This window comes from Dendrobates tinctorius, unplaced genomic scaffold (assembly GCF_039654945.1).
Source record: "Dendrobates tinctorius isolate UK_male_01 unplaced genomic scaffold, ASM3965494v1 ptg000312l, whole genome shotgun sequence".
NCBI lineage: Eukaryota > Metazoa > Chordata > Amphibia > Anura > Dendrobatidae > Dendrobates > Dendrobates tinctorius.
In genome coordinates, this window is record NW_027361979.1 from 6,151,640 (window position 1) to 6,172,411 (window position 20,772).

Genomic DNA, 20,772 nt, shown 5'->3' on the forward strand with positions numbered 1-20,772 from the left:
GCTTTTTGCCACAGTTGTGTTCCTGGTTGTGTTTGAAGCAAAGTATTTCACCTAAAAAGTTGTGTTTATTGTTGGTGATTTCCTAACAATGTACACAACTTTTGTTAAAAGGTGAAATACTTTGCATAAAACACAACCAGGTACACACCTGTGGCCTAAAGGTAAAAATAGTAAGACCATGACAAGATAGCCAACTTTGGTTGGCAAAGGTATATACTGTTGGTCCAGAAGGTACACAAGTTTGGTTAGGGCACAAATCTTTCACACTCTGTCATCCTGCCAGTGTACTCTGCCTTGAGGTGACATAAAGTATATTGCAAAATTGTCCCTCATTACTGAAACCGTCACAGAACTTCTAGTGGTAATGTCATGGTAATCTTGCAAGGTGGTTTCTTCAGAGGTGTCCTCAATGGAAATGGGTTCCTTGCAGATAACAAAATTGTGGAGTACCACGCACGCTTTGATCACCTCGTCCACAGTTTCTGTCTTGAGGTTGATCGCAGTCAATAGGACCCGCCATTTGGCTGTCAGAATACCAAAGGTACATTCAATCATTCTTCTTGCTCTTGTGAGGCGGTAATTAAAAATGCGTTTTGGTCTTATCAATCCTCTGCTAGAGTACGGTTTCAAAAGGTGTTCTGACAGCTGGAAGGCTTCATCCCCTACACAGACAAATGGCATAGGTGGACCAGATGTTTGCGGCAGCGGTCTAGGTGGTGGGAACTGGAAGGTGTTTCCATACAGTTTACGCCCCATGGCAGACAGTTTGAAAACTTGAGAGTCATTGGAGCAGCCATAGGCCCCAATATCAACCGCAATAAATTTGTATTCCGCGTCAGCGATGGCCATGAGGACAATTGAAAAATATTTCTTGTAATTGAAATATTCCGATCCCGATCCAGCTGGCTTTACAATGCGGATATGTTTCCCGTCCACAGCGCCCAAGCAGTTTGGAAACTGACATATCTGTTGAAACTTGTCAGCAATTTCAATCCACCTCTCTGTTGTGGGCTCTGGTAAAAACTCTTCAGCTAAGGAGTCCCACAGTGCACGGCATGTGTACTTCACAATTCCAGATATGGTGGAAATCCCGAGTCTGTACTGGAAATGCAGTGACGAAAGGGATTCTCCAGTTGCAAGAAATCTGTGGGGAATTAAAAAAACAATAAATTAGTTTTAAATCACAGCATTACATACCAAAACTGACCTATAACACTTGGAGATACAAACTACCACCAACAAGATTGCAGTGAAAGTGTGCTCTGATGCGAGCATATCCAATAAATGTGGCTTACCTTAAGGTCACCATCAGACGCTCTGCGGGTGAAACAGAGAAGCGGCAATAGGTGTCCGCTTTTCTTATGAGGTGTGCAATGCGCTCCACCAAGTAATCAAAATTCTCCATTTTCATCCTAACATATCCAAAAAATGTATCCGGGTTTCGTCGAAGGTCCATGCAGAGTGTAGAATAGACCCCACGCGTCATTCTCTTGCCTGTGATGGGGTGGATCCACAAACGTCATCTACGATGCCTGATGCGCTGCTGTCTCGCTCTCTCCTTCTCCAGAACAATCACCCTCAAACGATTCGCCTCCGCTATAAAATCCGCCAAATTCTTCAAAATATTTCCAATGACAACATCCATCTTCGCCAGTAACTTGCTCTTCTCTCCAACCTGCACTTTCTCCTCTACAACCTGTCAAAGAAGGGCTGTAGGAACATGCTATATATAGTTTTCCAGTAGCCAATCCCGTTCGGAAGGCCACAAGGGTCAATTTTAAAAACCGGATCCGGCGTAATCCGTCGAAAAACGGATAGAAAAACGGATGAACCGGATGAGACGGATCCGGTTTTGTCTTTCAAGAAAAAGACGGATCCGGCAGAAAACCGGATCCGTCACATCCGGTTTTACGAAACATTTGCTGGATCCGGCGTTCCGGCTCGACGCCGGATCGCGCCTGACGCCGAAAACCTGATGTGTGAAAGTAGCCTAAGACTGTCTTATCACTTCTCCCCGGTAGATGGCATATAAAAAAAAAAAAAGAAGCAATTCCTGAACTCTTGGTTTTTGTTCATTCTGCCTCCCAAAAATCAGAATCCAGAGCGATCAAAAAATGTAACCCCCCCCCCCCCCCCCTTGTAATTGCAGTCCACATACCCCTTCCATCCCTCCCTTGTAGTGGCAGATCTCGGTTAATACCCCCCACTCCTCTTATTTGTAATTGCAGATTTAATATTCCCCTCCGTCCCCACTTTGTTAATAGCAGACTAATTTGTTATTCTTGCTGGGCGCCAAGCTGTACTGTCACGTGACGTCACACAGCACCAGGTGACAGTGCAAGTCCTGCATACAGTGAGGTACCCTGGAAGAAGACAAAGGGGATTAAGTATGAGACGTCCCTGCTTACCTACCCCCGCTGCATAGCACAGCTATGGCTGCTTCCTTCACCATAGCTCCTCCAGGTGAAGCGATGGTGCAGGGAGATGTAATCACAATGCTGGACAGTGGGGAAGCAGCAGGCTGCATCCCCGATTTTGTGCTGACCGCATCCCGATCTCATAGCTTCCCCACTGCCCAGCACTTACCCCAGAGTTTCCGCGTAAATCACTATTTCGTGATTTAGTCGAAACCCCAAGGTGACATTCCCTATAATATTGAGGCAGCTAGACGCACTTTGACCGGTGTCTTTCTTTTTAGGTGTGCATAAGAGTGCCATCGGCCACAGTTTTGTGCATCTCTGTAAAGGACACCGCTGAACAGATGGAATCTCCAACATAAATGTTCAACGTTTTATACTGGATAAATGGGATCCCAAACGTTATGTAAAATGTTCTCAATGAAAGCTTCCACAAAAAAAAGTCCCCACCCAGGTCCATCATCTGTCAGTGGAAATATAGGGGTCTTCCACGCTACTGGTAGCACAAAGGCTTTGAAAAAGCATTATGGCTTCCCCCAAAAAAGAAATCCAGCAATATCTGCGCTCCCAAATCCAAATTACTCTTTCTTCTGAGCCTTACAGTGTGCCTGAACCACTTATGCCACCATATTTGGCATTTCCTTCACGATGAGTGCCCGGTTAAAGTCCCCTGCCCCCCGTCTTATACTCACTTTCCGGTGGCTTCACTTTATTAGGGTCCTGCAGCTCCATCTTGTGTCAGTAACTTCTGACTGGTCGGAAGTCAGAAATTATGTCACAAGAACTCAATGCAAACTTATAATAGCCAGAACGAGGCTCTCGTATACCTGTATTTAAAAAAGACCTCCAGTGTGCTCCATGACACACAGGAGCTGCCAGCAGGTCACTTTTCGCCGAAGACAAACTGCAGCAACGCTGGAAAAGGATGAAGGTGACAACAGGTGAGTATGAGATAAGGGTAGGGGAATTACATGTAAAGCACCACTCCAGCTGTGTAATAATAAAAAAAACCACTGGAGTGGTGCTTAAATTTATGGGGTGTATGTCTCCAGAAGCACGATCTGGGCACTACAGTGTACGGGTACTACAGTGGCAGATTGTCACTGAGCAACATCCATTGCTGCTTTTCTGAAAAATACCCTTGGAGTCAAAATTGTCACTACACCTGTAGATAAATTGCCAGAGGGCTGAAAGTTTCAAAATGGGATAATTTGAAGGGGGGAGTCTGCTATTCTGGTACTTGGGGGTTCTGTATATGGAGTCTTCAAACTATTCTACAATGATTTGTTCTCTAAGGCCGGGATCACACTACCATGTGTGATGCGAGATACTTGCACCAGTGTCTCGCATCAACACCCGGCACTGCTGCCGACACTCAGGACCGGAGCTGTGGCTGCATGTATTTCTGTACAGACGCATATGGGTTATTGCCATGTTCAGCAGAAATTGTTTGACAAATTTAAATTTGTGTGACAAGGTTAAAAGTGCTCACTCTACCCCTAGATCAATTCGAAAACGGGGTTAATTGTGTTTTTTTTTTTTTTTTTTTTTTGCTAGCTTGCCACATCTGGGGCTCAGCAAATGTGACATGACATCCATAATCTGTTCCAGCCAGTTTTGCGCTCCAGAAGTTAAATGGCGCTCCTTCCTTTCCGAGTCCTGCCATGTGCCCAACAAGTAGTTTCCCCCTACATATGGGGCATTGTTGTACTGAAAGGAAATTGCACAACAAATTGTGTAGTCCAGTTACTCCTGTTTCTCTTGTGAAAATTCAAAAATTTGTGGCTAAAGCAAAATTTTTGTGGAAAAAAATTAAAGATTTGAGAGTCATCAGTGGTTAATATTTTTTAATGGCTAACTGAAAATATGGTAACGAATTGCAAGCTTTCTAGACTACTCAGGTTTCTTCATTCACATCTTGGGTCTCTTAAGAGTAGACCTGAGTAGTCTTGAAAGCTTGCAATTTGTTACCATCTTTTCAGTTAGCCATTAAAAGTTATCAACCACTGAGGACTCTCAGATCTTCATATTTATCTTTCTACTGGCTAACACAGTACAAAGACTTATCTATATCTTTCCTGTGGAAAAATACATCTTTCATTTTCATGTCCCATTGTTATAAACTTCTGTGAAGCCTCTGTGGGATCTAGATGCTCACAATACTCATACATGAATTCCTTGAAGGGTGGAATGACTCAGCCCAATGTACAATTCTGTGAATTGCTAGATGAGTTATTCAACAGGTGTAGTTTCCAAAATGGGGTCACTTGTCTGGGGATTATGATGTTTTGGCATGTCTGAGGCTGTTCAAATGCAACATTGCATCCGCAATCTGTACCAGCCAAAATGTTTATCCTGAATTAAAATATTGTTACCTTCCTTCTGAGCACTGAAGTGTGCCAAAACAGTTGTTTTCCACCACATATGAGGTATCTGTACTCATAAATGCACAACAAATTGTGTCCCATTTTCTCATGTTACCCTGGTGAAAGTGAAAAATTTGGGGCTAAAGCAACATTTTTGTGAGAAAAATTAAAATGTTCTTTTATTCGGTCGTCCATGACAGCACCAGGGGATCCGCCCTTTAGGGACAGGAAACCTACAGATACAAAAAGGGCGGCACCTCTCTCACGCATCAGTTCCTAGAGGACAGGACTCCCTACAGATCGTCCGTCATGGAGTCGACGAGGGATTCCCAGGCCGGCTGACCGACTCAGGTAGCGGGGGGATCTCCTACCTCGGTCCAGTTCGGGGTCCCTGGAAGCACCACGGTGGGGCCGGGTAGGTCGCCACGGCTGTGGTTGGAGCAGGTGGAGCATAGTGTCCGGTGGACAGCCGTCTCCAAAGTGCGGGCACCAGGTACGTATGCAGGCCCCTCCTGAGTCTCCCCCGGGGTCCGGTCATTCTCGCGAGTCCGGGTCGGCGGTCGCGCCCGGTCGGCGGGCGCATATGGGGGCGGCGGGCACACCGGAGCCGGGGGCGCCCTGCTGGCTCCGTTCCGCGCGCTCCCGCGGTCTCTGACGCATGGCGGAAGGGGCGGGGCCGGGGACGCCGAAACCGGAAGTCGGGTGCCGGCCGGCTTTCCAGTGTGCGCCGCGTCTGCGCGGCTGTCCGGGGGGACGCGCTGTGCCCGTGGCGGGGGGGGGGGGGAGGCGGAGCCTGGGGGGGGGTCTCGGATGCTGGGGAGGTGCCGCGCCAGAACCCTGCTGACCCGGGTACAGGGAGGCCTTAAAAGGCAGGAGACAACGCTGCGGGGGTGCTTCTGAAGGCCCAGCGATGGATACGACAGAAGCCCCCATAGAGCAGCAGGACGAGATACAGGAGCGGCCACAGAAGGAGGCCGTGGCGAAGCCTCATGCGAGTGGCCAGCAGAAGAAAAAACGATCGAGTGAACAAAGCCGCGGAAGTTCCTCCCGGCTAAAGGACCCTCCTGCCTCCCTCCGTGATCCGGTACCTGCCTCATCTGCATGGGTAAGAGATCTTCGTGAATGTACCCTGATGGAGTGTTCCCTTATGTATATTTTCGCAGGGGAGGAAAGCTACGGGAAAACAGAAGCACAGGGAATGTGCCCTCTGTAGTTGCCCCTTTCCAGACGGCCACCCCAAAAGATTATGTCAGCCATGTGTGCGACAAACGGTAGGGGTTGGAAGGGAACGAGGGCCAGGGATAGACTGACAGGCCCTTACATTCTCCCCCGTCCTTATAGGTAGCGGAAGAAACGCCAGATTTCACCACAAGCCTGAGAGAAATAATCAGGACAGAAATGAAAGCCCTGTCAAAAAGGGATTCTTCTAGGGGGAGAGAAGTTAGCTTCTCAGGTTCGGAGTTCTCGGTTGCTCCTAGGAACAATGACTCCTCGGATTCCCCGGCCTCCACTTCATCTTCTTCGGAGGAAGACTCGAGCCGTTTCTGCTTCCCGTTAGACCAGATGGACAAACTAGTTAAAACAATAAGGTCCACCATGGGAGTAACAGACTCAAAACCAGAACTTTCGGCACAGGACGCGATGTTCGGAGGTCTAGATCCCATATCGCAGGGCCTTCCCTTTAAATGATAAGGTCCAGAGCTTAATAGATAGGGAGTGGAAAAAACCCGAAAAAAGAGGCTCCTTGCCACCGACCTTCAAACGAAGGTACCCATTTGATGACCCAGTGGTGAACAGATGGGATAAGGCCCCTAAGCTGGATGCGGCAGTAGCCAAAGCCTCCAGAAAATCTTCCATCCCTTTCGATGACATGGCTTCCCTAAAAGACCCGCTGGCTAAAAAAGCGGATTCCTTTCTAAAGGGAACATGGGTGATGTCAGCAGGCGCCATAAGACCAGCGATAGCTGCCACTTGTACAGCCAGATCCATGATGATCTGGCTACATCAACTGGATTCCCATCTGAGAGACGGAGCCTCGAGAGCATCCATTCGGAAAACCCTACCAATCATCCAGAGTGCTGCTGCTTTCCTGGCTGATGCCTCAGCAGACTCTGCAAGGATGGTGGCTAGATCCGCAGGGTTATCTAACGCAGCTCGAAGGGCCCTCTGGTTAAAATGCTGGCCAGGGGATATCCAGGCCAGGTCACGACTCTGCTCCATCCCTTGCGAGGGGGAATATCTATTTGGCTCTGCCCTGGATGAACTGTTAGAGAAAGCCGGGGATGATAAGAAGTTTCCGAGCCTCCCGAATCCTCCTTATAGACGCCCCTTTACCAGGAGAGGATATTTCCGTAGAAGGTCGTCCAGAGATCAGGGCAGATGGGATGATAAAAGGAGAGGTACAGGTTTCATGTTCGGAGGAGGGGGGCGCCAGGAAGGTCCAGCACGGGACACTAAAAAGCCGCCCCAATGACTAGAGGCCCCGGTAGGGGGGAGACTAGCTGCCTTCTACCCAGCCTGGTCCATGATTTCGGATAGTAATTGGATACGGTGGGTGATAGCTACGGGTCTACAACTGGAATTCACCCGGGTTCCCCATGATCGATTTAGGGTCACCCCAATCAGGTCCTCCACATCAGAACAAGCTGCCCTGGAGGCCGAGGTTCATGATCTTTGCCTTAAGAAGGTCCTAACTGTGATTCCAGAAGGAGAAAGGGGGAAAGGTTTCTACTCCCCTCTGTTCCTGGTCCGCAAGCCAGACAGTTCCTTTAGGACTATAATTAATCTTAAGTCCCTCAATGAATTCTTGGTTATACGCCCGTTTAAAATGGAAACAATTAATTCAACAATAAAATTATTGTTTCAAAACTGCTTTATGGTGGTGTTGGATTTAAAAGATGCTTACTACCATATACCCATTCATGCAGCTCATCAGCGCTTCCTCAGAGTGGCGGTTCAGTTAAATGGGTCAGTTGAACATTTTCCAATATGCAGCCCTCCCCTTTGGGGTGGCAGTCGCTCCCCGTGTGTTTACCAAAGTAGTAGCGGAAGTTATGGCCCATCTACGTGAATCTGACATTCTAGTAGTACCCTACTTAGATGACTTCCTGATAATAGGAAAAACGGCAAAACATTGTACGGAACAGCTACAGAGGGCAATGTCTGCCCTGGAGCGGTTAGGATGGCTGCTGAATATCAAAAAATCTCAGTTACAGCCGATGAAAATCCAGCAGTTTTTAGGCCTGATTCTAGATTCTGAGAAACAGGAATGCCGTCTGCCTCCGGAGAAGCTTGTTCGCTTACACTATCGGGTCCTAAATGCTTCCAATAACCCCACCATGTCCCTCAGGAAAGCCATGTCCCTTCTGGGTTCCCTTTCCTCTTGTATCCCAGCGGTGCAGTGGGCCCAGTTTCATTCAAGAACACTTCAGGGCGAGGTTTTACTGCATCAAAGAATCCTCGGAGGTTACTTAGAAGGCCAGCTAACCTTGCCCCGAAACACAAGGGAGTCCCTAGGGTGGTGGCTGGACAAGGATAATTTATCCAGAGGAGTTCCCTGGGAATTTGACATATCCCGCATAGTCACTACGGATGCTAGCCCTTCTGGCTGGGGGGCTCATATGGGTGAGGTCGTGGTCCAGGGCCTATGGGACCAGCACCAGATAAATATGTCATCTAATTTGAAAGAATTGTCAGCAGTAGAACAGGCAGCTAAGAAGCTACTTAGGTATCTGCAGGGCCATCATGTCCGAGTGCTCTCCGACAATCAGGTCACCGTGGCTTATATCAACCACCAAGGCGGGACTCGTTCCAAACCCCTGATGAATGTGGCAGAACGGTTGTTCCAACTAGCAGAGCAGCATTTTCTGTCTTTGACAGCGCTACACATAAAAGGGAAAGAAAACATGGCAGATTTCTTAAGCCGCAATCTGCTAAGGCAAGGAGAATGGTCCCTAAACATCTCGATCTTCCACCTGATTGTGCAAAGGTGGGGACAGCCAGAGGTAGACCTCTTCGCCACCAAAGAAAACAGAAAATTGAGACTATTCTGCTCCCTAAATCCCAGAGAGAACCCCCTGGCGGTAGATGCCTTTCTGATAAAGTGGGACTTCAGGCTAGCATACGCCTTCCCTCCCCTATCGCTACTACCCTTGTTGTTGAGAAAGATCAGGAAAGACAGAGCAAGGGTTATAGTCATCGCCCCATTTTGGCCCAGGAGGGCTTGGTTTTCTTGCCTCAGGACCATGTCGGTGTCCGATCCTTGGGTTCTTCCGGACATCCCGGATCTCCTATCCCAGGGCCCAGTCTTCCATCCTCAGGTGGCTGGCCTACATCTGACGGCGTGGAGTTTGAGCGGGCACTCTTAAAAGATAAAGGCTTCTCCCCAGACTTAATTAATACCCTTCTTAAAAGTAGAAAGGCCATTACTACCAAAATCTATGTTAGAATTTGGAAGAAATTCCTTCAGAGCTCGGGAATAATCGCTGGGGGTTCAACACCTATAAATCAGATCTTAGAATTTCTTCAGAAAGGTCTGGACATGGGGCTTTCCACTAGTACCCTTAAAGTACAAGTAGCAGCCTTAGGGGCCCTCTTTAGCTGCAACATCGCGGGTAATTACTGGATCAGTAGGTTCATTAAAGCAGCAGGAAGATCCAGGCCGGTAGTGAAGGATAGATTCATGCCATGGGACCTGAATCTAGTCCTCACGGCCATGACGGAAGCTCCATTCGAACCTATTTCATCAGCTTCCATAAAAAACCTGTCCCTCAAAGTAGCTTTCCTGGTAGCTCTAACCTCAGCTCGCAGAGTTAGCGACATCCAGGCATTATCTAGGCATCCTCCTTATATACAGATTAAAAATGATAGGGTAATACTCACACCTGATCCAGCGTATGTACCTAAGGTGGTTTCTAACTTTCATAGGACTCAGGAAGTAGTCCTTCCATCCTTCCTCCCTAATCCGGCTAATAAGAAGGAAGAAAAACTACATACCCTGGATGTTAGGTAGTGCCTTATAGAATATGTGGCAGCTACCGATCCTTGGAAGAAAGATGATGCCCTGTTTATTTCCCACCAAGGCCCTAGGAAAGGTTATAGAGTATCAAAGAATACACTAGCCAGGTGGATTAGAGAAGCGATTGCCTTAGCATACACCTCAAAAGGCAGGTCGCCACCCGGGAAGCTGAGGGCACATTCCACCAGAGCCATGGCGACCTCGTGGGCCGAGAGATCAGAAGTCTCCATCGACCAGATATGTAAGGCGGCTACTTGGTCCTCTCCGAACACCTTTTATAGTCATTATAGGCTAGACTTGGGTGCTTCCACAGAACTCTCTTTTGGGATAAGGGTGCTGCAGGCTGTAGTCCCTCCCTAAAGTAGTTATTACTCTGTAATTCTCTCAGGTGGTGCTGTCATGGACGACCGAATAAAGTCTTAGTTACTCACCGGTTAACGGTATTTTTCGGAGTCCATGACAGCACCCGTATATTCCCTCCCTTTAGTTTAATTTGGGTGTGCACTTCTTCCTCTTATATACGTACACGGGTAACTTAAATTGTGTATAGTATTATGGATAAGTTATGCTATTAACCATGGTGGTCCTCTGTGCTCTGTAATCCAACTGATGCGTGGGAGAGGTGCCGCCCTTTTTGTATCTGTAGGTTTCCTGTTCCTAAAGGGCGGATCCCCTCTCTCAGGTGGTGCTGTCATGGACTCCGAAAAATACTGTTAACCGGTGAGTAACTAAGACTTTCCGTCCACATTGTTTTCCTTCCTATGAAGTACCTGAAGGGTTAATACGCTTATTGAATGCGTTTTTGAGCACCTTGAAGGGTGCAGTCTTTAAAATGGTGTCACTGGGTATACATTTAGGCTCCTCAGTCACTTCAAATGTGATGTGGTCTCTAAAGAAAAAATAAATTTGGTTGGAAAAATAAAAAAAATTGCTGATTAAGCTTTTAACATTTCTATCTTCCTGTAAAAAAAAAAAAAAAAGTTTCAAAAGTGATGTAAAGTAGACATGTGGTAAATGTTATTTACTAACTATTTTGCATCAGATAACTCTGGTTTAAGGCATAAATCTCAATTTGAAAATTGCAAAATGTTCAATTTTTTTGCCAACTTTTTGATATATTCATAAATAGACACAAATCATATTGACCTAAATTTACCACTGACATGAAGTACAATGTGTTGCAAAAAAAAAAATCTCTGAACCACTGGGATCCAGTGAAGCGCTCCAGAGTTACTACCACATAAAGCGACACTGATCAGAATTGAAAACTTACGTCTGGGTAGGAAGGTGAACACCTGCTTCCCATGAAGGGCATAATTTTCTAGCCTGGATTTTCGTAGTGTTCCATGTGAAATACATGACACGTCTGATCTGCCTGCAGAATATTATTAAGCAGCAGGAGGTGAGCAGATGGATATTTAGCATTTGGGGAAAGATTCACTAGAACTTTGTTTGAAATCTCTTCTCTTTCAAGCCTCAGCAGTCAACGGAGCGGTGCTAATTATAAATGGTTGACGGATTTACCTATATGTGTTCATAAATAGATGGTCGTCAGCCATAGATTAGGACCGTCTCAGTGTTTTAAAGTCAGAATGATTAGGGCTTTCAGTAAATAAAATGAAAACTTATGCTTAAAGGGGTTGTCAACTTTATCTTGTTTTTCCAATAAATTTTATTAAATTTTATAATAACCGGGACAGGGAAGGGGGGAAGGGAAATAATGCATTGTCATGCAATCAATCCATAAAATATATAGAACAGATAGATATTTGTCAGATCAAAAACATAGTCAAAATATATTACACAAATATAAACTAGAAATGCAAACAAATGCCCTTATGGAAATGGTTCTATCCAACGGTTCCATTTACAAGCAAATTTGTTAAAGCAGTTATTTGAAATAGCAATTTTATTTTCATAAGATTTATGTAAAGAAGTTTTATTAATTAAATCTTGTAATGAGAGAATATTAGGGCACTGCAACTTTATCTTGTTAACGTGCTTTCTATACAGTCAGATCAGGACTTCTGTCCATACAATCCCTGCTGGAGGAATGTGGGACCAGACCAGTCCATCAGACAACTCCAATTGTAAAACATCTCACATGGGAAAGCTGGTTTTGTGTTAGTGGATGCTGATAGACTGGCCTGGTCATATTCTGCCATATTTTAGGTTGTCTAATCTAACCGTGTGCATCACACTTGCGGTTTAGTTTTTGCTACTATTGTTGAAAGTTCGTCCACCCTCCTTTCTTGGTACGATACGTCCCTTCATTAGACGAACACACCCCTTCATTCGCAATAAAAGTAATTTTGGCTGGGTGTGCCCGAACTTTTACATACCTGTTGTATTTATAATGTTATAGTATGACAGACTAATCAATGTCTGGCACAACAATACCAGGTTTTTTTTAACAGTAGAATATTGGTGATTTCATATTTATTTTCTTTTTCTTGAGGTCTTCTTATGGGATTTGAACCTACAATCAGTCAATCGCTTATACTATTTACTGTAAAAACATAGCATTGCAGTACATAGTAAAATTCTGGTTCTAATATGGAACTCAGCTGGTGATTGCTATAGTTTAACCCACTGCAAGCAATCCGTTGTTGTTCATCATTTAGTCACCTTGAAGTTATGGCCTTCGATTTTTGTCTTCTGACATTTAGAAATTCTATTTCATACATAACAGAGTTTGTAGGCGACAGGAACATATTAACATATTTTTATTTTAAATCAAATCGTTTTTATTGAAGAAAATAAGAAGGCTAACAATACATACATAGGCATGTATAAATATATCAGCAATATTACCGTATATTTCTTACATTTTAGTAATACAAGAAAATCCCCCCTTAGAAACTAAGAAAACTCTCCCCTAACGCCCCCTCGTCACGCTTACACGACCCTTGTCCATATAATACAATGCCGCACACATTTCTATAACCTTAGTATCCTGTTTTTGATGAGTTCCAGAGAGGCTAACCCAAGAATGTCCACCCATCCCCCCCATATATCCTCATAGCGATTAATTTTGCCACTCTTCATATACACACTCCGCTCCATAAGTATCCCAAAATTGACTCTGTTCGCAAATTCCTTTCTAGTAGGAGGATCTTCATCCAACCAATGTAATGTAATAGTCTTCCTTGCAACATGTAGCATTTTGGCTATCGCTAGTCTGCCCCGTTCGTCCGTCGCCGCCCCGTTCGTCCGTCGCCACCCCATCTACCTGCCCTAAAATGCACGTCAATGGGTATCGAGTAATATTCATTTCCATCACTCTCTCTATCAAATTCAAGACCACTATCCAGAATGCCTGCAATCGGGGACAGGACCATAGCATATGTAGCATATCTGCCTCATCCATCGTACACCTCGGGCACCTGGAATCCATTCTCACACCAGCCTTTTTCATCCACACAGGAGTCCTATATACCCTATGCATGGTGAATAATTGCAACACCCTCCCAGACTCACTTAAAGAAATTTTAGGGATGTATTGCAAGACTAACTCCCATTGAACATACGATGTGTCTCCCAAGTCCGCAATCCATCTAACTTTGGCCATCAACGGATGTCTGTCCAAAAACGTGTCTAGTAATCCCTTGTAGATAAGTGCTACATAACCCTTAGTACTCCTCTGTGCCCCAAGTATACTCCTCAAACTGTCCTTCTGTATCATTATCGGCGATCTTCTGCTTATGAAATGCATGCCGCAACTGCAGGTACTGGTAGAACATATTGCATTTTAAAGGGAATTCTTTCTCAAGTGCATCAAATCTTTTGAACGTCTCACTATCCAACAGCTGTGACACATACCATATACCTATTCTTCTCCACTGTCCAAAAATTTCATAGATGTAGCATTTCGGTCAACCGCGGATCATACCAAATAGACATGTAACTTGTGTATTCCCTTACTCCCCTCCACTGCTTGTTTTTCCACAACTTCTCAGATAGCGCCAGTGTTGGAAACCTTCTAGAACTCAGCCGAAATCTCCCCGCCTCCAAGGAAGCCAACAGTGGACCGTTCCCCTTCCCCACTGAACTAGAAAATTTGTGATTTCCCCCCCCCATCACACCCCACCCCACCATATGTTGACATTGAGACCCAATGTAATATAACCATGGATTGGGGACAGTCAGGCCTCCGTCATCTTTTGGGTGCTGCAACAACTCTAGCTTGATACGCGCTCGACCTCCCTTCCATATCAAATTCTGGAAGATGGCATTCTATAAAATCTGTTCAGAGGTAACCAGATCGGTGCATTATGCAGCACATACAAAAGCTGAGGCATGAGTGTCATCTTTATTAAATTCGCACGCCAGGCCACTGTCAAGTTTAGCTTCCTCAACGCCGCGATCTTCCGTTTAAACTTGCACAATAGCGAAGCCAAATTAAGCCTCTCGTAGTCCATAAGATTGTTTGATACCTTAATACCCAGATATGTAACTTCTTTGACTACCTTTAGTTGAGTTAAACAGTCTCTATCAACAGGGGTCCCGCTGTCCAGCGGCACCAATTTATCCCAATTAATACGTATCCCAGATACACCGGCATATTCAAGGACCATCATCACTGCCCTCAAAGAACCACCCACATCCCCCAAACAGCATGTCGTCGGCATTTCCTTGTGTGTTCCATATTGGAATCCCACAATATTTTGCTCCCGTCTTATTACCGCCGCCAGTGGCTCAAGCCAGTGGCTCAGTTGCTATGGCAAACAGGAGGGGAGACAAGGGGGCACCCCTGCCTCGTACCCCTAAATAAGGAAAATTCCTCAGACAACTGATTATTAACTTGCACTCTGGCCTTTGGAGCAGTATACAGCAATTGAACCCACTTAATAAATACTTCTCCAAAGCTCATATAGAGCATTGTAGCCCACAAGTACCTCCACTCTACACTATCAAATGGTTTGGCCGCGTCTACTGACAGGATCGCTCTATGCCCTACATTTCCGTCTGCATATTAATAAAGAGTCTCTTCAGATTCGTCGCTGTGGATTTGTTCGGCATGAACCCCACCTGATCCTTGTGTATTATAGATGTTATGACTTTACTAAGACGATTAGCCATCATCTTCGCCAACAATTTTACATCTGTTGACAATAATGAGATCGGGCGATAGGAAGCTGCTTCGCTGGGATCTCTACCCTTTTTGGGAAGCACAACAATGATTGCTTCTCGCATGGACCGTGGGAGTTCACCACTCTCTACCCCTGCCTTATATACTTCCAACAAAACTGGCAACAGAAGTTCCTTATATATTTTTAAACTTTTCCCCAGCAAACCATCTACCCCTGGAGCCCTTTCATTAGCCATGGAGACGAGTGCCAACTCCAGCTGCTCTAAATCAAATGGTTCATCTAAAATATGTTGGGACTCCATAGACAATTTTGGAAGCCCAGCTCTAACCAAAAATTCATCAATCTCAGTATCCGTCGGCTGCACCTGAGACCCGTACAAATTAGTATAGAAGCCCCACATCACCTCCAGCAAACCCTGAGTATCCGTGACCTCATGTCCATCCTCCCCCTTTAAGGTGACTATGTAAGCGCTCTCTCTTTGTGCAGCAGCCACTAGAGCCATGAGATGGCCGGCTCTGTCTCCCTCCTCAAAAAATTGCATAGTACGGAACATCTTTTCCGCTCAGCTGCCTGCAATGACAGTGCATTAACTCCGGCCTGATCCTTTTTTAGCCTCTCTTGTGCCCAAGTGGATGGGTCATGAATCAATGCCTCCTCCAACTCCCGGAATGCCAGCTGATCCTTCTGCTTAGTGCTTGTTTGGATGGATCTTGGATATCTCTTTAATACACAGCGCCCTAAAAAAGCTTTCATAGCTTCCCAAACAATCCCCTCATGTGCCGTACCCCTATTGGTCTTAAAGTACTCCCGAAGCTCCCTCCCCAAGTCACCTCCTTTATCAATAACCTGTAACCAGAAGGGGTTTAATCGCCAGATAGGTCTACTATTGATCATTTGAACCTGGTCACCAAGCAACACATACACTGGGGAGTGGTCAGACACCGTTCTGGTCAGATAGCACACATCCGTCACAAGGCTCAGCATCCGCTCGTCCCCCAGCGCCAAATCAATCCTTGACATTCAGGAGAAAGTTGTTGAGAAACACGAGAATTTACGCACCCCAGGGTTACGAATCCTCCACAAGTCAGTCATAGACGTCTCCCTTAACGCTCCGAAAGGAGTATAGTTGCCCCCTGCTTTATGTCTTCCCCTCTGCCTCTTGTATAATATAGCGTGGCACTACTGCAGGGTGCCCAAGTAGGTTACCCAAACCAAAGCTCAATAGTGAAAAGTACGGTAACTTGGCACTCAACTTAAGGGTCCATAGAAGAAAATTTTATTATGCAGTCTGCAAAACGTTTCGCCTACATGGCCTTCATCAGTCTGTAGTTATATTAGTTGCCGTGTGGTAGTATAGCAGGTCCTTATGAGGCATGGGAGGTCAGTGGTGATGGGCGTCAGGCTGGACGCGGTTTCTGCCGCTTGTCTCCCTTGTCTTCATTATTCCCCTCTGCCTCTGTCCCTTTGAGAATCAGGTACATTGTTAAAGTCCACCATCACTAGATCCCAGGGAATTTTGCAGTCATTTCTAGTATCTTCAGGAACAGCTTGCTTTTATATGGCGGCGGAATGTATACAAGTAAAAGCAACATAGACCTATTATTGAGTTTACAGAGTAAACACACACATCGGCCCTCCGAATCAATAAGTGAAGTAAGCTTTTCAAACTGTGTTCCCCTACATATCAAAATACTGACTCCCCTTAAATATAGAGAATACGTAGCATGGTAGCTTTCTTGTATCCAGCGCCCATTCAGTATATGAGATCTTTCAGGGACCAAATAGGTCTCCTGCAAAAAGACCATTGCTGGCTTTGCACAGGAATTGAAAAACTGCCTGTTTTTTGACATCCACTGCCAGGCCTCTAACATTCCAGTTTAAAATTTTGATATCACGTACCATTACAATTCAAACTTGCATATAATACAAAATGTGTATCAGTGTGTATACAGCCTGAATAGGAAGCGTGATGTAAACATTTCCCATTATCCCCCCTCTCCCCAAAAAAATTAAAACCCCCAAACAAAGAACAGCAAAACAGAAAAATCAAAACATCTTTTCCTGTGATGGAAAAATTGGCGTATATTATCCATAACCATCCTTAACCCCTTAACGACCGCCGATACGCCTTTTAACGGCGGACGCTAAGGGTATTTAAACAACAGCACCATAAACCCTATCACAGCGATCAAAATGAAAAAAAAATTGAAAAATACCTCCCCTGTTTACCACCCCCTTAGCTAGGTAAATATAATAAAATAAAGAAAATATATTTATTTTCATTTTTCCGTTAGGATTAGGGTTGGAATTAGGGTTAGGGTTGGAGTCTATTGAACCACCGCACGACCCGCTCTACCCTCTCCTAGTGTATCCTCACGCATCCCTGTAGACTGTGAGCCCTCGCGGGTAGGGTCCTCTCTCCTTCTGTACTTGTGTGTCCCTTGTCTTACACTTGTTTATTGTACTTGTCTATATTTCCGCTTTTCATATGTAAAGCGCCATGGAATAAATGGTGCTATATAAATGTATAATAATAATAATTATTGTTAGGGTTGGAATTAGAGTTAGGGGTGGGTTGGGGTTAGGGTTGGAGCTAGAATTGAGGGGTTTCCACTATTTACCAACTTTATGGGTCTAATTTCTCCTGTTACCATTGGGAAAATAAAAAAAATTGGGGGCTAAAAAAAAAATCACTTTTGTGGAAAAAGAAATTTTTATTTTCACGGCTCTGTGTTATAAACTTCTGTGAAGCACTTGGGGGTTCAAAGTGCTCACCACACATCTAGATAAGCTCCTTGGGGGGGTCTAGTTTCCAAAATGGCTTCACTTATTGGGGGTTTCCAATGTTTAGGCACATAGCTCTCCAATCGCAACATGGCGTCCAATCTCAATCCCAGCCAATTCTGCTTTGAAAATGTCAAATGGTGCTCCTTCCCTTGTGAGCTCTGCCGTGCGCCCAAAAAGTGGTTTACCCCCACATATGGGCTATCGGCGTATTCGGGAGAAATTGCACAACAAATTTTGTGGTTCATTTTCTCTCTTAACACTTGTGAAAATAAAAAAAAAAATTGGTTCTGAAGTAAATTTTTTGCAAAAAAAAGTTGAATGTTATTTTTTTCCTTCCACATTGCTTCACTTCCTGTGAAGCACTTAAAGGGTTAATAAACTTCTTAAATGTGGTTTTGGGCACCTTGAGGGGTCTAGTTTTTAGAAAGGTGTCATTTTGGGTATTTTCTGTCATGTACACCCCTCAGAATGACTTTAAATATGATCTGGTCCTTAAAAAAAAAAAAAAAAAATGGTTTTGTAAATTTTGTTGTAAAAATGAGAAATCGCTGGTCAACTTTTAAGCCATATAACTTCCTAACAAAAAAAAAATTTTGTTTCCAAAATTGTGCTGATGTAAAGTAGACAAAGTGAGAAATGTGATTTAATAAGAAAAGTGTGACACATCTCTCTGATTTAAAGGTATAAAAATTTAAAGTTTGAAAATTGCAAAATTTTCAAAATTTTTGACATGTTTCCATTTTTTTCATATCAAAGAAATTTTACCACAAACATGAAGTCAATATGTCACGAAAAAACATTCTTAGAATCAGTGCGATCTGTTTAAGCGTTCCAGAGTTATAACCTCATAAAGTGACTGGTCAGAAGCTGCAAAATGGCTCTGTCACTAAAAGTTTTAATCTCTCTATATCCAGTCCCACATCGGATCCCTGAACGCAGGGGTCCGTGATGACTTGACCTTGAGAACAAAAATTAGACCATTAACTCTCCACCGATATCCCCATAAAACCACCGGGGACACCAGATGACAAAACAGACGCACAGGTCAATAGACCCTCAGTCCGCAGAATCCTTTGCCTTCTCCATCCGCAGTTGTTTCTTGTTGCAGTCCATCCACCTGAGTGCATCTTTGGCCTCAGAGGAAAAAATGGACTTTATCCGCAGCCATGATCCGCAACTTAGCCGGATATAACATGGAATGTATCACATGAATCTACCGCAACCTCTTCTTGATGCTAATAAACTTAGCTCTCTGTTTCTGTACTTCAGTTGAATAATCTGGAAAGATGGAGACTGCAGAGCCATTGATTACAAGATGAGGATGATCCCTAGCAAGCTTCAAAATAGTATCTCTGTCCCGATAGTGGAGTATTTTAGCTACTACAGTCAGCGGTGGATGTCCAGGGGGGAGGGGACACGTGGGGACCCTATGGGCTCGTTCGATGGCATGGAATCGGGACAATTTATCGGCACCCAATTTATCCACTATCCACTTCTCAAGAAACTCTGTAGGGGTGTTACCATCAACTTTTTGTGGTACACCGATCAGCCTCGGGTTGTTGCACCGGGATCTGTTTTCTAGATCATCTGCTTTAGCTTGTACAGCGGTTAGAGCCACTGCTATTTGCTTACACTCCTTCTCGGCTCTTATTATATAGTCCTCCTTTTTCTCGACTTCTCCCACCCTTTTTTTTCACCACATCCAAAGTGTGCTGCAAGTCTGCCTGGATACCGCCCAGCTGCGCCACCATACTGAGAATGGAGTTGTCACAGTGTATAAAGGCGCGAAAAAAATCCTTTCGGGTCGGCTCCTCTGGCAGTATCAGCTCCCCTGCATTCATCTCACCACGTCCTGTCTCCCTCCTGTGAGCCACTTCGTCTCTCATTTTCACTTTCATCATCCTCTTTCTCCCCTCTCATACCTTCGCAGAGTGCGTGTCTCCTCCATCTCCTGCCTGGCTCCGAGGCTCCCCCATGTTCCTGGCAAATTGCTGCAGCTTGCTTACAGCGTCCATCCTCCGAGACTCTCCCTGTGCCGACTCCGCCACCTTGGTCTTTTCTGTCCGGGTCTCTGTCGTTTTTCCTGGAGCTTTTTCTGCCAGTCATCAGCGCTTCCAATAGCTTCCAGGCGATCCTGGGATATCACTGCACTCTAAGCCTCACAGCAGGAAGGCAGAGAAATGCCACTGGGTGTCACAAAGTATGATCTGACTAGATACTTTGCAGGAGCTGTACCAGCACACGTCTGCTCACAACTCACTCCAGGCCACGCCCACATATTATCATATTTAAATGTTATATTAACATGTTTAACATATTTGTTTTTTTTTCAACAGGTTATTGGACTCTTAGATGTTTTTACCCCATCAAAGTCATTTGAGGAATTCAATGATGTGTAAGTACATGTCTGCTGTGTATAGTGATTTAATTTATCCACCCTAAATGGGTTGTCTGGCTAAAAAATAAATCTAGTTAAATGCATGTAAATTATATTGTCTCTGAAAAGTGGTCTAAAATAGCTTCCATTACATATTTCACTCTACAACCTGTCATAGGTACTTATTAAAACAAGTTGCCAAAAGAACTACTGTTACAGATTGATGTCTGTACATCGTGTTACAGCAAGTTCCTTTTCTGTTCTTAGCTGAGAAGAGCTTTGTGAAGGGACATAGCTGACCTGCTCACTCAACCCAATGGGTTTACAGCAGGACATGAAGTGCTGAAATTGGGGAAAAAAAAAAACTCCTCGACTGAATGAGCTGAACAGACTTTCTTTTCTGCTGCTTCAGTCCTGCTCTCTTATAAACCCAATGTACTCAGGAGTTTCTGTGCCTTGCTGCAAGACTGTCAGGCTTACGAGAATGAGTTTACAAGTGGGCACAGCAAGACTGAAGCAAGAGATAAAATAGAAGCCTGTTTTGCTTAGTCAACCAAGGAGATTTTTTTTCTTACTTCATCACGGCTCCTGCTCCATGTCCAGTTGTAAACCTGACAACTTTTAAATGTGTTTCTAGCACAGGTTGCAGCTTGAAATATGTACTGGCCTGGCAGCCATAGACAACTTCTTGCATAACCCTTTCCAATCTCAACTG

General features: G+C 44.8%; 1 protein-coding gene across 2 annotated transcripts in view; it reads left to right on the forward strand.

Moving 5' to 3' along the window:
• Positions 1–20,772, forward strand: part of LOC141073705 (mitogen-activated protein kinase 14) — a 120,985-nt gene that overhangs the window by 23,262 nt on the left and 76,951 nt on the right. For both annotated transcript variants that reach the window (XM_073561064.1, XM_073561063.1), the window contains exon 3: positions 20,017–20,075. In XM_073561064.1, the coding sequence (XP_073417165.1) occupies positions 20,017–20,075 (59 nt within the window). The remainder of the gene's footprint in view (positions 1–20,016; positions 20,076–20,772) is intronic.